At 43.8% G+C, this 12,283-nt stretch overlaps 1 protein-coding gene across 1 annotated transcript in view; it reads left to right on the top strand.

Moving 5' to 3' along the window:
• The window catches only part of SNX4 (sorting nexin 4), a 76,897-nt gene that overhangs the window by 4,305 nt on the left and 60,309 nt on the right, over positions 1 to 12,283 (top strand). Inside the window, exon 2 of the mRNA XM_070406408.1 lies at positions 2,343 to 2,464. Coding sequence (XP_070262509.1) covers positions 2,343 to 2,464 — 122 coding nt within the window. The remainder of the gene's footprint in view (positions 1 to 2,342; positions 2,465 to 12,283) is intronic.

Raw genomic sequence — 12,283 nt, 5'->3', positions numbered from 1 at the left:
TTATTCCTCTCCCTTCCTCTCTGTAAAAAATCAGTAAACAATATTTTAAAAAAAATATGTGCCCTTGACCAGGATCGAACCCAGGACCCTTCAATCCTTAAGCTGATGCTCTATCCACTGAGCCAAACTGGCTAGGGCATTTAGGCAAATTTAAAGTTGACTAAGATAACTCCTGCTTTTGTAATTTTTAAATGAAATTGCCTGCTGAAAATCTTGCCTTTTGGCATATACAGTATATGGTATTTTATTTTTGAGAGAGATTTGAGTTTGATAAAATAAAAAATTAGGTATCACTATTGAGGATCATTCATCTTTGTACAATGCATTTTTAGACTTTTTTCTTATGCATTTCTATATCGATTTATTCTTGGTCACTTCTATGAAATGTCTACATTTTATTGTTCTTTCTCCTATTATCTTTCTACTAGAGGCTCGGTGCACAAAATTCATGCACTGGGATGGGGGTGGCGGGGGCTGTCCCTCAGCCTGGCTTGCGCCCTCTCGCAGTCTGGGAGTCCTTGGGGGATGTCCCACTGATGGCTTAGGCCCGCTCCCTGTGGGGTGCGGGCCTAAGCTGGCAGTTGGACATCCTTAGCGCTGCCTCGGAGGTGGGAGAGGCTCCCACCACCGCTGCTGCACTTGCCAGCTATGAGCCCAGCTTCTGGCTGAGCTGTGCTCCCCCTGCGGGAGCACACTGACCACCAGGGGGCAGCTCCTGCATTGAGCATCTGTTCCCTGGTGGTCAGTGCATGTCATAGCAACTGGTTCTGCCGTTCGGTCGATTTGCATATTAGCCTTTTATTACATAGGATAGGATTATATAGGATGTTTTAATACTTAAATGTGTGATACTTGTTAAAATAGCTTCTGGAAAAATTTAATATGCTATAGTGTACGGGTAAAGATAGGCAGGCATATCATTTGCTGCTGTAATTAGTAAACCCGTAGTAACTTAAGAAATATAAGAAACTAGTTTGAAATATATACCAATAATGGGTTTTATTATATCCTATCTAATAATTGACAAACATGGTAATTGGCCATACCTTCGCTATGCCTCCCATTGGCTAATCAGCACGATATGCAAATTAACCGCCAACAAAGATGGTGGCTAATTTGCATACTGCAGGAAGGGCGGGGCAGCACCATCCCGCCTGCCCTGCCGCCATCCGGGCGTGCTATCTGTGATCCGGGGTGTCGGGTGTCTGTGTGCGACCCGACCTGGCGCGGCTGGGCGGTACAGCAGCGATCGGCCGGCCCGCCCGGGCGTCCCGACCTGGGGCGGTGCCCCAACCCCCTGGATCGGCCCTGCCGTTTGCGCAACCCGGGGAGGCGGGACAGGCACTGAGGGATCGGGCCTGCCATCTGCCACCCGGGGAGCGAGCCTAAGCCAGCAGGTGGTTATCTCCCGAGGGGTCCCAGACTGTGAGAGGGCACAAGTGGGGCTGAGGGACACCCCCCCCACCAGTGCACAAATTTTTGTGCACTGGGCCTCTAGTTATATAATAAAGAGGTGATATGCAAGTTAACCCTCATGCCCTCATAAGATGGCTGCCTATGACCAGGCCGGCAGGGGGGTTAGTGAGGGGTGACCAAACAACTGAACAGCAGGCTGCGTGGGGGCGACCAGGCTGGCAGGGGGGTTAGTAGGGACGACCAAACGACTGAACAAGCAGGCTGTGTGGGACGACCAGGACTTCAGAGGGGGGGCCGTGAGGGGCAATCAGGTCGGCAGGGGGGTTAATGAGGGATGACCAAATGACTGAACAGCAGGCTGTGTGGGGTGACCAGGCCAGCGGGGGTGCCGTGAGGGGCGACCAGGCCAGCAGGGGGGGCAGTTAGGAGTGACCAGGCCAGCAGGGAGGGTCAATTGGGGGCGACCAGGCCGGCATGGGGGGCAAGTTGGGGGCGACCAGGCTGGCGGGGGGGGGCAGTAAGAGGCGACCAGGTCGGTGCGGGGGGGGGGCAGTGAGGGGCGATCAGGTCAGCGGGGGGGGGGGGGGAGGGGCAGTTAGGTGCAACTAAGCCGGCAGAGGAGGGCATTTAGGGACGACCAGGCCTGCAGTTAGGGGTGATCAGGCTGGCAAGGGGGGCGCAGTTAGGGGCAACCAGGCAGGCAGGCAGGTGAGCGATTAGGAGCCAGCGGTCCAGGATTATGAGAGGGATGTCCGAGGGGTCCCGGATTGGAGAGGGTGCAGGCTGGGCTGAGGGGACCCCACCCCCCATGCACAAATTTCATGCACTAGGCCTCTAGTAGCTATTATAATAGCTGTTTGTTTTTTTTCAATACCATCTTAAAAGTTTTTTTTGTTGTTATTGTTCTTCCATTTGTTTTTGTCCAGATGACAGAAAATAATTTTTGGTTGAAGAAGATAGAAATTAGTGTTTCAGAAGCAGAAAAGCGAACCGGAAGAAATGCCATGAACATGCAAGAAACATATACTGCTTACCTCGTTGAAACAAGGTAGGTGATGAGAATTAGGCCTAGGTTTAGATAGAAAGGCATTGGTAGCTATTGACATAAATTCTGTTGCATAATAGAATTATTTACAGGTCATTGCCTTTTTAGGGGTTGTTTTTGTGTACTTACTTTTTTAACAGGTAAACAGGTGTGTTCTTGCATTCTTGGTAACTATATGCTAATGTAATTGTTTTGGGGGAGCAGGAAGACTAGTGAAATACTTTTGGTATCTGGAATATTATTTGACACATGATTTGATGGAGGTCTTGATAGAATCCCAGTGTAATTTTGGGAAAAGGTATCAGGTTCTCAGGGGCATTTTAAGTGGACTTAGGTAAGTGGAGATGTTAACAAAGTCTAGGAAAGATAAAACAATCTGAGTCATTTTAGGAGAGTTGGGAGTTTCAGAGAAATTAACAGAAAAAAATGTTGAGACTGGAGCTTTAGACCTTGGGTAAAATGGAAAAGACAGAGTAAATCATGGAGTAAGAAATCAAAACTCACCAGAAAAGTTCTTTTATTTATTTATTTATTTATTTTTAATATATTTTATTGATTTCTTACAGAGAGGAAGGGAGAGGGATAGAGAGTTAGAAACATCGATGAGAGAGAAACATCGATTCAGCTGCCTCCTGCACACTCCCTACTGGGTATGTGCCTGCAACCAAGGTACATGCCCTTGACCGGAATCGAACCTGGGACCCTTCAGTCCGAATGCCGATGCTCTATCCATTGAGCCAAACCGGTTAGGGCAAGTTCTTTTATTTATATATTTATTTATTTACCCGAGGATATTTTCCCATTGATTTTTAGAGAGAGTGGGAGAGTGGGAAAGACAGAGAGAAACATCAATGTAAGTGAAACACATTAATTAGTTGCCTCCTGCAGGCACTCTGACCAGGGCCCGGGCTGGAGAGGAGCCTGCAACTGAGGTACGTGCCCTTGACCAGAATCGAACCCCGGACTCTTCGGTCCACAGGCTGAGGCTCTATCCACTGAGCCAAACAGGCTAGGGCAGGAAAGTTCTTTTATATCAGGGGTTCTCAACCTGTGGGTCGCGACCCCTTTGGGGGTCAAACGACCCTTTCACAGGGGTCGCCTAAGACCATCAGAAAACACATATATAATTACATATTGTTTTTGTGATTAATCACTATGCTTTAATTATGTTCAATTTGTAACAATGAAATTGGGGGTCACCACAACATGAGGAACTGTATTAAAGGGTCGCAGCATTAGGAAGGTTGAGAACCACTGTTTTATATCATAAGGAAAAGTTAAAGGAATTAGATGGCTTTATCTAGAGAAGGGCAAGGAAAGACTCTATTTTGCCTATTATAAACAGTTTATATAAAGACTATACTGAGTAGCCCAGCCGGTGTGACTCAGTGGTTGAGTGTCAACCTACGAACCAGGAGGTCACAGCACATGCCTGGGTTGTGGGTTCAATCCCCAATGGGGGATGTGCAGGAGGCAGCAGATCAATGATTCTCTCTCATCACTGATGTTTCTATCTCTCTCTCCCTCTCCCTTCTTCTCTGAAATCAATAGAGATATACTAAAAATAAAAAAAGTCTATACTGACTAGTTTGTTTCTGCAGACAGCAGAAATATTTTCAATTAAAACAGATATGAGATCTCTAGCCAGTTTGGCTCAGTGGATAGAATGTTGGTCCTCCGACTGAAAGGGGGTTGGATTCTATCAAGGGCAGGTACCTCCGTTGCAGGCCCAATTCCCGGCCCTGGTCAGAGTGCATGGGAAAGGCAACCAACCCTTGTGTCTCTCTCACATTGATGTTTGTCTCTTCCCCGCCCTTCCACTCTCTCTAAAAATCAATGGAAAAATATCCTTGGGTGAGGATTAACAAAACAAACAAATGAAAAAAGAGTTATTTAAAAAAACAAAAAACCCCATAAGAAGCAAAACAGATATGAGAGAACTTTTTGATAGCCAGTAAAAGAAAATGATAAAACTATCAGACCTAGTTGTTAAAGACTTATAACCATGTTTTAATGTGAATACATTTTTAAGAATAAAGTTTTAAACTCCCCATTTTCTTACGCTTTACCAAAAGTCACAAAACTTAAGGCTGAACCCTATAACTTTTCAAGGCTTTCTTCACATCTGTGATTCTACTAAAATGAAATATACCAGTAAAGTCTTGGTAGAAGTTGTCTAATCAGCAGACAATTCTGAAAATCCTCTTTGTAAGTATAGTTTCTTTTCTCCACCAAAACAAATAAAAAATAAAAAAGGAAAAAAGAATCTTCCAAAAGTAAGAAAAATTTGTGTACAATAAGAATTTTAGGAAAAGAGAGAGGTAGGGTGGGTCTTTTAAAAATTAGGTCATTTTGTAACATGTAAAACAGATTTTTAAGGTGATTTAAAAAAATAGTGAATTGATTTTTATAGAGAGAGGAAAGGAGAAGGGGAGAGAGAGAGAGAGAGAGAGAGAGAGAGAAACATTGATGTGAAAGCATATGTTCAGCTGCCCCCTACCAGGGATTGAGCCAGCAACCTGGGCATGTGCCCTGACCAGGAATCAAACCAGCAACTTTTCGGGGCACGGGATGATGCCCAACCAACTAAGTAAAGGCGGTCAGGGCACAGACATTTAAAAGTTATTTAAAACTAACAAACAAACCACATGGTCCCCAATGAGAGTGTCTCTGTGTTGTTGTTTAGTTAAATTAGCCACTTAAAAACATCATACTTTAGAAGTTAGTGTTAACTCTAGCTTTTTAGGTACATTTTAAAATTTAAAACTAAAAAGGACCTTTTTAGTAGGTACCCATTTCTTTAACCAATCAAGCAATGAAGTTAGCTGTTTATTACTTTTGCTAGAAGACCAGTGCATGAAATTCTGCATGGGTAGGGTCCCTAGTGGCTCCCAGCTGCTGTCTGGGGCTTTCCTTTGTTCTGCGCCACCCCCGGTGGTCAGCACATGTCATAGCAAGTGATCGAACTCCCGGCCGGTTGAACTCCCAAGGGGACACTTTGCATATTAGGCATATATCTACACTAATAAAAGAGAAACATGGTAATTAGCGTACGACCGCTACCCTTCCCATTGGCTAATCAGCATATCCTTATGCAAATTAACTGTCAGCCAAGATGGCGGCCGGCAGCCATGCACTGAAGCAAACAGGGAGGCTTGCTTGCTCCAGTGATGGCGAACTCCAACGTTCCCCGCTTGACTTGCCGGCCACTCAGCTGCAACTCTAAGCAACTATGTTGCAAATATAGAAGCTAAACAAAACCCTAGAAACCGGCTTTCAGTCAGCTGGGCTTCAGCCAGCCGGACCGCAACATTGTATCAAATACAGAAGGTAAAGGCCAGAAACCTGCTTTCAGCAGCGACGCCTCAGAACTAAAGCTGGCCCAGAATAGAAAAACAAAAACAAAAAAAGGAGCAGTTGGGAGCTTCAGTCACCCGCCAGCCTGAAAACGGCCCTCAGCCCCTCACCCAGACTGGCTAGGCACCCCAGTGGGGACCCCCACCCTGATCCAGGCCACCCTTCAGGGCAAACCAGCCGGCCCCCACCCATGCACCAGGCCTCTATTCTATATAGTAAAAGGGTAATATGCCTCCCGGCACCGGGATCAGTGGAGCAGCTAGGCTCCCGGCACCGGGATCAGCGTGACAGGGGGCAGCGCCCAAACCCCCTGATCACCCTGCGGCTCTGTGTGTGACAGGGGGCGGGGCCACAACCTCCCTATCCGCCCTGCTCTGTTCGTGACAGGGGAAGCCGCCCCAACCCCCTGATCAGCCCTGCTCTGTGCCTGATAGGGGGGAGCTCCCCAACCCCCTGATCACCCTGCGGCTCCTCTGTGTGTGACAGGGGGTGGGTCCACAACCTCCCTATCTGCCCTGCTCTGTTCGTGACAGGGGAAGGCGCCCCAACCCCGTGATCAGCCCTGCTCTGTGTGTGACAGGGGGCGATGCCCCAACTCCCCTATAGGCCCTACTCTGTGAGTGACAGGGGGGAGCTCCTCAACCCCCTGATGGGCCCTGCTCTGTGCATGACAGGGGGGAGCTCCCTGCTCTATGCGTGACAGGGGGGAGCTCCCCAACCTGATCGACTCTGCTCTGTGCATGACAGGGGGGAGCTCCCCAACCCCCGATCGGCCCTGCTCTGTGCATGATGGGGGGAGCTCCCCAACCCCCTGATCGGCCCTGCTCTGTGCGTGACGGGGTGGTGCCGCAACCTCCCCATTGACCCTACCTTGAGTGTGACGGGGCGGTGCCCCAACCCCCCAATCGGCCCTACCCTGAGCATGACTGAGGGTGGCATCGCGACCTCCCGATCCACCCTGCTCTGTGCATGACGGGGCGGTGCCCCAACTCCCCAATCGGCCCTGCTCTGAGCCTGACCAGGGGCTGCACCTAGGGATTGGGCGTGCCCTTTGCCACCCGGGAGCAGGCCTAAGCCAGCAGGTCGTTATCTCCCGAGGGGTCCCAGACTGCGAGAGGGTACAGGCCGGGCTGGGGGACCCCCTCCCCCCCCGAGTGCACAAATTTTTGTGCACCGGGCCTCTAGTACATATATATACTAGAGGCCCAGTGCATGAAACTCGTGCACGGGGGGGGGGGGGGGGAGGTCCCTCAGCCCAGATTGTGAGAGGGCGTAGGCCAGACTGAGGACCCCACTGGTGCATGATCAGGGTTGTGGAGGGACACAGGAGGTTGGCCAGCAGGGGAGGTACTGCGGGAGGGCTCCAGGGTGTGTCTGGGCCGTCTCGTTCAGTTCCTAGCAGCAGGCTAACTTACTGGTTAGAGTGCCTGCCCCCTGGTGGTCAGTGCACATCATAGCAACTGGTTGATTGTCTGTCCCCTGGTGGTCAGTGCACGTCATAGCGAGCAGTTGAATGGCCTTAGCATATCATTAGCATATTATGCTTTGATTGGTTGAATGGATGACTGGACGACTGGACACAGCATATTAGGCTTTTATTATATAGGATAGATTGCTGGAAGACTATCTTTTAAAAAAATTAACTTTTTTTATTGATTTCAGAGAGTGAGAGATGGAAACATCAATGATGGGAGAGAATCATTGATTGGCTGCTTCCTGCGTATCATCTACTGGGCATTGAGCCCACAGCCTGGGCATGTGCCCTGACTGGGAATTGAACTGTGACCTCCTGGTTCATAGGTTGACACTCAATCACTGAGCCACATCGGCTGGGCGCTGGAAGAGCATCTTGATTTGAGTACACTGGCATAATTTATAGTTGTTTACTCTTGACTTTGAAATGAATAGAGTGTCATAATTTGAAACTGGAAGTGACCATACTTCCGTAGTATAGCTAGACACTGAATACATAGAGGAGGTCCTCGGGTTACATCGGAGATCCATGCCTATGGCACGACGTAATATGATTTTCATCATAAGTCGGAACCCACCTACATAAGCACCTACGTCATTCACATGGAGCACATACACAGCAGTAGTGAAGTGAAACAGTAAAAAAAAATTTAAAAGAAAGATAACAATTCCTGACCTTTACTTGTGGTAAATAAATAATAAAAAACATAAAGCACATATGTACATACGTCGAAATGACTTAAAATGGGAGATGGCAACGTAACCATGAAATGACATATGTTGAGTCCAACGTAACCCAAGAACTGCCCGTATTTAAGAGTGGATAATCAGTACTTGTGTGGTACATAAAAGCAAAGGATTACAGTGACTTTCATGATTGTATTTCATTATAAATTTGATTTGTTGATTGATTTGAGAGAGAGAGAAATCTGATTTGTTGTTCCCCTTTATACATGCATTGGTTGATTCTTGTATGTTCCCTGACTGGGGATCAAAACCACAACCGTGGCCTATGGGGATGTCACACTGACCAACTAAGCTACCTGACCAGGGCCTCATTGTAAATTTATTTTAAAACAGTGGTTCTCAAATAAAATACATAGGGATCAGTTGGAGAATTTATTAAGCTGCAGGGTTATGGATGGGATCCAGAAATTAAGTTATATATATGTATATTTATATTTATATTTTTTTTTACCAGAGCTGCAAATGTTTGATTACCTTTTAAAGTACAAAGGCTTTAAATTTTAAGATTGTCAAATTTATGTCTTTTCTTTATGATTTATGTTTTTCCTATTTTAAGAAATTCTTGCCTATCCTTATATAGTTATCTACTTTGAGAATTGCTGTTTTGAATAGAATGTAATTACTGTACCTCTAAGGTTAACTTACCTTCAACCACAGAATCCTCAAATTTCTTATTTTAATCATTTGGGATTCTTTCCATAATTCAGTGTTATGCAGATAGTCTTAAACAATATGAATATCATTAAGCCTTTTTATTAACAAAAAGTTGAACTTTTGTCATATGGCTTACCTATCAAGGCTCTTTGGATACAAATAGAAGCCCATTTAACAGTTGCCAATAAATTATATTTTAGTAGGCTAAGACTGAATGAGGTTAAAATCACTGGTTTTTAATTTCTCCAGACGTTTTGTGTTTTCTTGTTCTTGGAATATGAACCCTTTTAAATTAGATAAGAATATGCCTCTTTTAGAATAGGTAAGAATGCCTCTGTGGCTTGGAAGGCAATACACTATTACTTAATTCTTCCTGTAATTTGTAAAACGGGGTTAATGATGCTAACTGCTTTATTGTGAGTGTTATATTACATGTTGCATGTAAAACCAATTATGTGCTATTAAATATTTTTTAAATGATTGGATAAATGGGGGTAGTTTTGTGATCCAATGAAAGTATTCTCTATGTTTTTAGTCAGTTTCCAATGATTAAACCCTGCCCTTTTAGAGTTAAAAATATTTTTCTTGGATACATCCAGTTTATTCATAACTGTGAATCGATTTTTTAAAAATGGCCATACTTATTTTTTTTTAATTTTGTTTTATTGCTTAAAATATTACAAAGAGTAGTGCATATATCTCTTTTTTTTTTCCCCCTTGACCTTCCCCCGGCCTCCCCTACCCCCCAGTGTCTTGTGTCCATTGCTTATGCTTATATGCATGCATACAAGTCCTTTGGTTGATCTCTTACCCGCCCCCCCTCCAACCCTCCCTAGCCTTCCTGCTGTAGTTTGACAGTCTGTTCATTGCTACTCTGCCTCTGTATCTATTTTTGTTCATCAGTTTATAATGGTTTTTATTATCCATAAATGAGTGAGATCTTGTGGTATTTTTCTTTCATTGACTGGCTTATTTCACTTAGCATAATGCTCTCCAGTTCCATCCATGCTGTTGCAAATGGTAAGAATTCCTTCTTTTTTACAGCAGCATAGTATTCCATTGTGTAGATTTACCACAGTTTTCTAATCCATTCATCTGTGTTATTCCTAGGTATCTTAATTTTTTTTGTGTGATGGTAAATGGGATTGCTTTTTTAGTCTCTCTTTCTGTAAGTTCACTATTGGTGTATAGAAATGCCATAGATTTCTTGGTGTTAATTTGTATCCTGCTACATTGCCAAATTCATTTATTAAGTCTAATAGTTTTTTGATGGAGTCTTTAGGGTTTTTTATGTACAATATCATGTCATCTGCGAATAAGGACAGTTTTACTTCTTCTTTTCCAATTTGGATGCCTTTTATTTCTTCTTCTTGTCTAATTGCAATGGCTAATACTTCCAGTACTATGTCGAACAGGAGTGGTGAGAGTGGGCATCCCTGTCTTGTTCCTGTTCTTAGGGGAAATGGTTTTAGTTTTTGCCCATTGAGTATGATGTTGACTGTGGGTTTGTCATATATGGCTTTCATTATGTTGAGGTATGATCCTTCTATTCCCACCTTGCTGAGAGTTTTTATCAAAAGTGTTGGATTTTGTCAAATGCCTTTTCTGCATCAATTGATATGACTATGTGGTTTTTATCTCTCAATTTGTTTATGTGATGTATCACATTTATTGATTTGTGGATATTGTACCATCCTTGCATCCCTGGGATAAATCCTACTTGGTCATGGTGTATGATCTTTCTGATGTACTGCTGGATCCGATTTGCTAGGATTTTGTTGAGGATTTTGGCATCTATGTTCATGAGGGATATTGGCCTGTAATTCTCTTTCATTGTGTTGTCTTTATCTGGTTTTGGTATTAGGGTGATGTTGGCTTCATAGAATGTGCTTGGAAGTGTTCCTTCCTCTTGAATTTTTTGGAATAGTCTGAGGAGGATAGGTTTTAGTTCTGCCTTGAATGTTTGGTAAAATTCCCCTGTGAAGCCATCTGGCCCCAGGCTTTTGTTTGCTAGAAGCTTTTTGATTACTCCTTCAATTTCTTCCATAGTTATTGGCCTATTGAGGTTTTTAGATTCTTCCTGATTGAGTTTTGGAAGGTTGTATTTTTCTAGGAATATGTCCATTTCCTCCAGGTTGTCCAGTTTGTTGGAATAGAGTTGTTCATAGTATTTTTTAGCAATCCTTTGTATTTCTGTGGGGTCTGTTGTTATTTCTCCTTTTTCATTTCTGATTTTGTTTATTTGGGTCCTCTCTCTTTGCTTCTTGGTGAGCCTGGCTAGAGGTTCATCAATCTTGTTTATCCTTTCAAAGAACCAGCTCTTGGTTTTGTTGATCTTTTGTATTGTTTTTTTTGGTCTCTATGTCATTTATCTCCGATCTGATATTTATTATTTCCTTCCTTCTGCTTACACTGGGCTTTTCTTTCTTTTTTTTAAATATATATTTTATTTATTTTTTACAGAGAGGAAGGGAGAGGGATAGAGAGTTTAAAAAAATCGATGAGAGAGAAGCATCGATCAGCTGCCTCCTGCACACCCCGTACTGGGGATGTGCCCGCAACCAAGGTACATGCCCTTGACTGGAATCGAACCCAGGACCCTTCAGTCCGCAGGCTGACGCTCTATCCACTGAGCCAAACCAGTCAGGGCTGGGCTTTTCTTGTTGCTCTCTTTCTAACTCTGAGTTGTAGGGTTAGGTAATTTATTATCATTGTTTCTTGTTTTTTTGCAGTAGGCTTGTAGGGCTATGAACTTCCCTCTCAAGACTGCTTTTGCGGTGTCACATAGGTTTTGAATTGTTGTGTTTTCATTGTCCTTTGTTGCCATGATGTTTTTTATTTCTTCTTTGATCTCTCTGGTAACCCAGTCATTGTTTAATAGCATGCTATTTAGTCTCCATGTGTTTGATTTTTTTTGGATTGTTTTTATTGTAGTTGATTTCCAGTTTTATGCCATTGTGATCTGAGAAGATGCTTGATATGATTTCTATCTTCTTGAATTTGAAGAGACTTTGCCTGTGACCCAATATATGGTCTATCTTTGAAAATGACCCATGTGCACTTGAGAAGAATGTATATTCTGTGCCTTTGGGGTGAAATGTTCTGAAGATGTCAATTAATTCCATCTGATCTAGTGAGTCATTTAGGATTGATGTTTCTTTGCTGATTTTTTGTTTTGAGGATTTGTCCAATGGTGATAGTGGGGTATTAAAGTCCCCTACTATGATTGTGTTGATGTCAATCTCTCCCTTGAATATCCTCCAGAAGTTTTTTTTATGTATTTGGGTGCTCCTATATTGGGTGCGTATATGTTTACCAGAGTTATTTCTTCTTGTTGGATTGCTCCCTTTAGTATTATAAAGTAGCCTTCCTTATCTCTTTTTATGTCCTTCACTTTGAGATCTAATTTGTCAGATATAAGTATTGCTACCGCAGCTTTATTTTCATTTCCATTCGCCTGAAAAACCTTTTTCCATCCCTTCACCATTAGTCTGTGTGCGTCTTTTTTTCTGAGGTGGGTTTCCTGTAGACAGCAGATATATGGGTCATATTTTCTTATCCACTCAGTTACTCTTTGTCTTTTGATTGGGG

This window comes from Myotis yumanensis, unplaced genomic scaffold (genome assembly GCF_028538775.1).
Source record: "Myotis yumanensis isolate MYYU_CA2020_CCGP unplaced genomic scaffold, mMyoYum1.0.hap1 SCAF_2, whole genome shotgun sequence".
NCBI classification, from domain to species: Eukaryota; Metazoa; Chordata; class Mammalia; order Chiroptera; family Vespertilionidae; genus Myotis; species Myotis yumanensis.
This window is presented reverse-complemented; position numbering and strand designations above follow the sequence as displayed.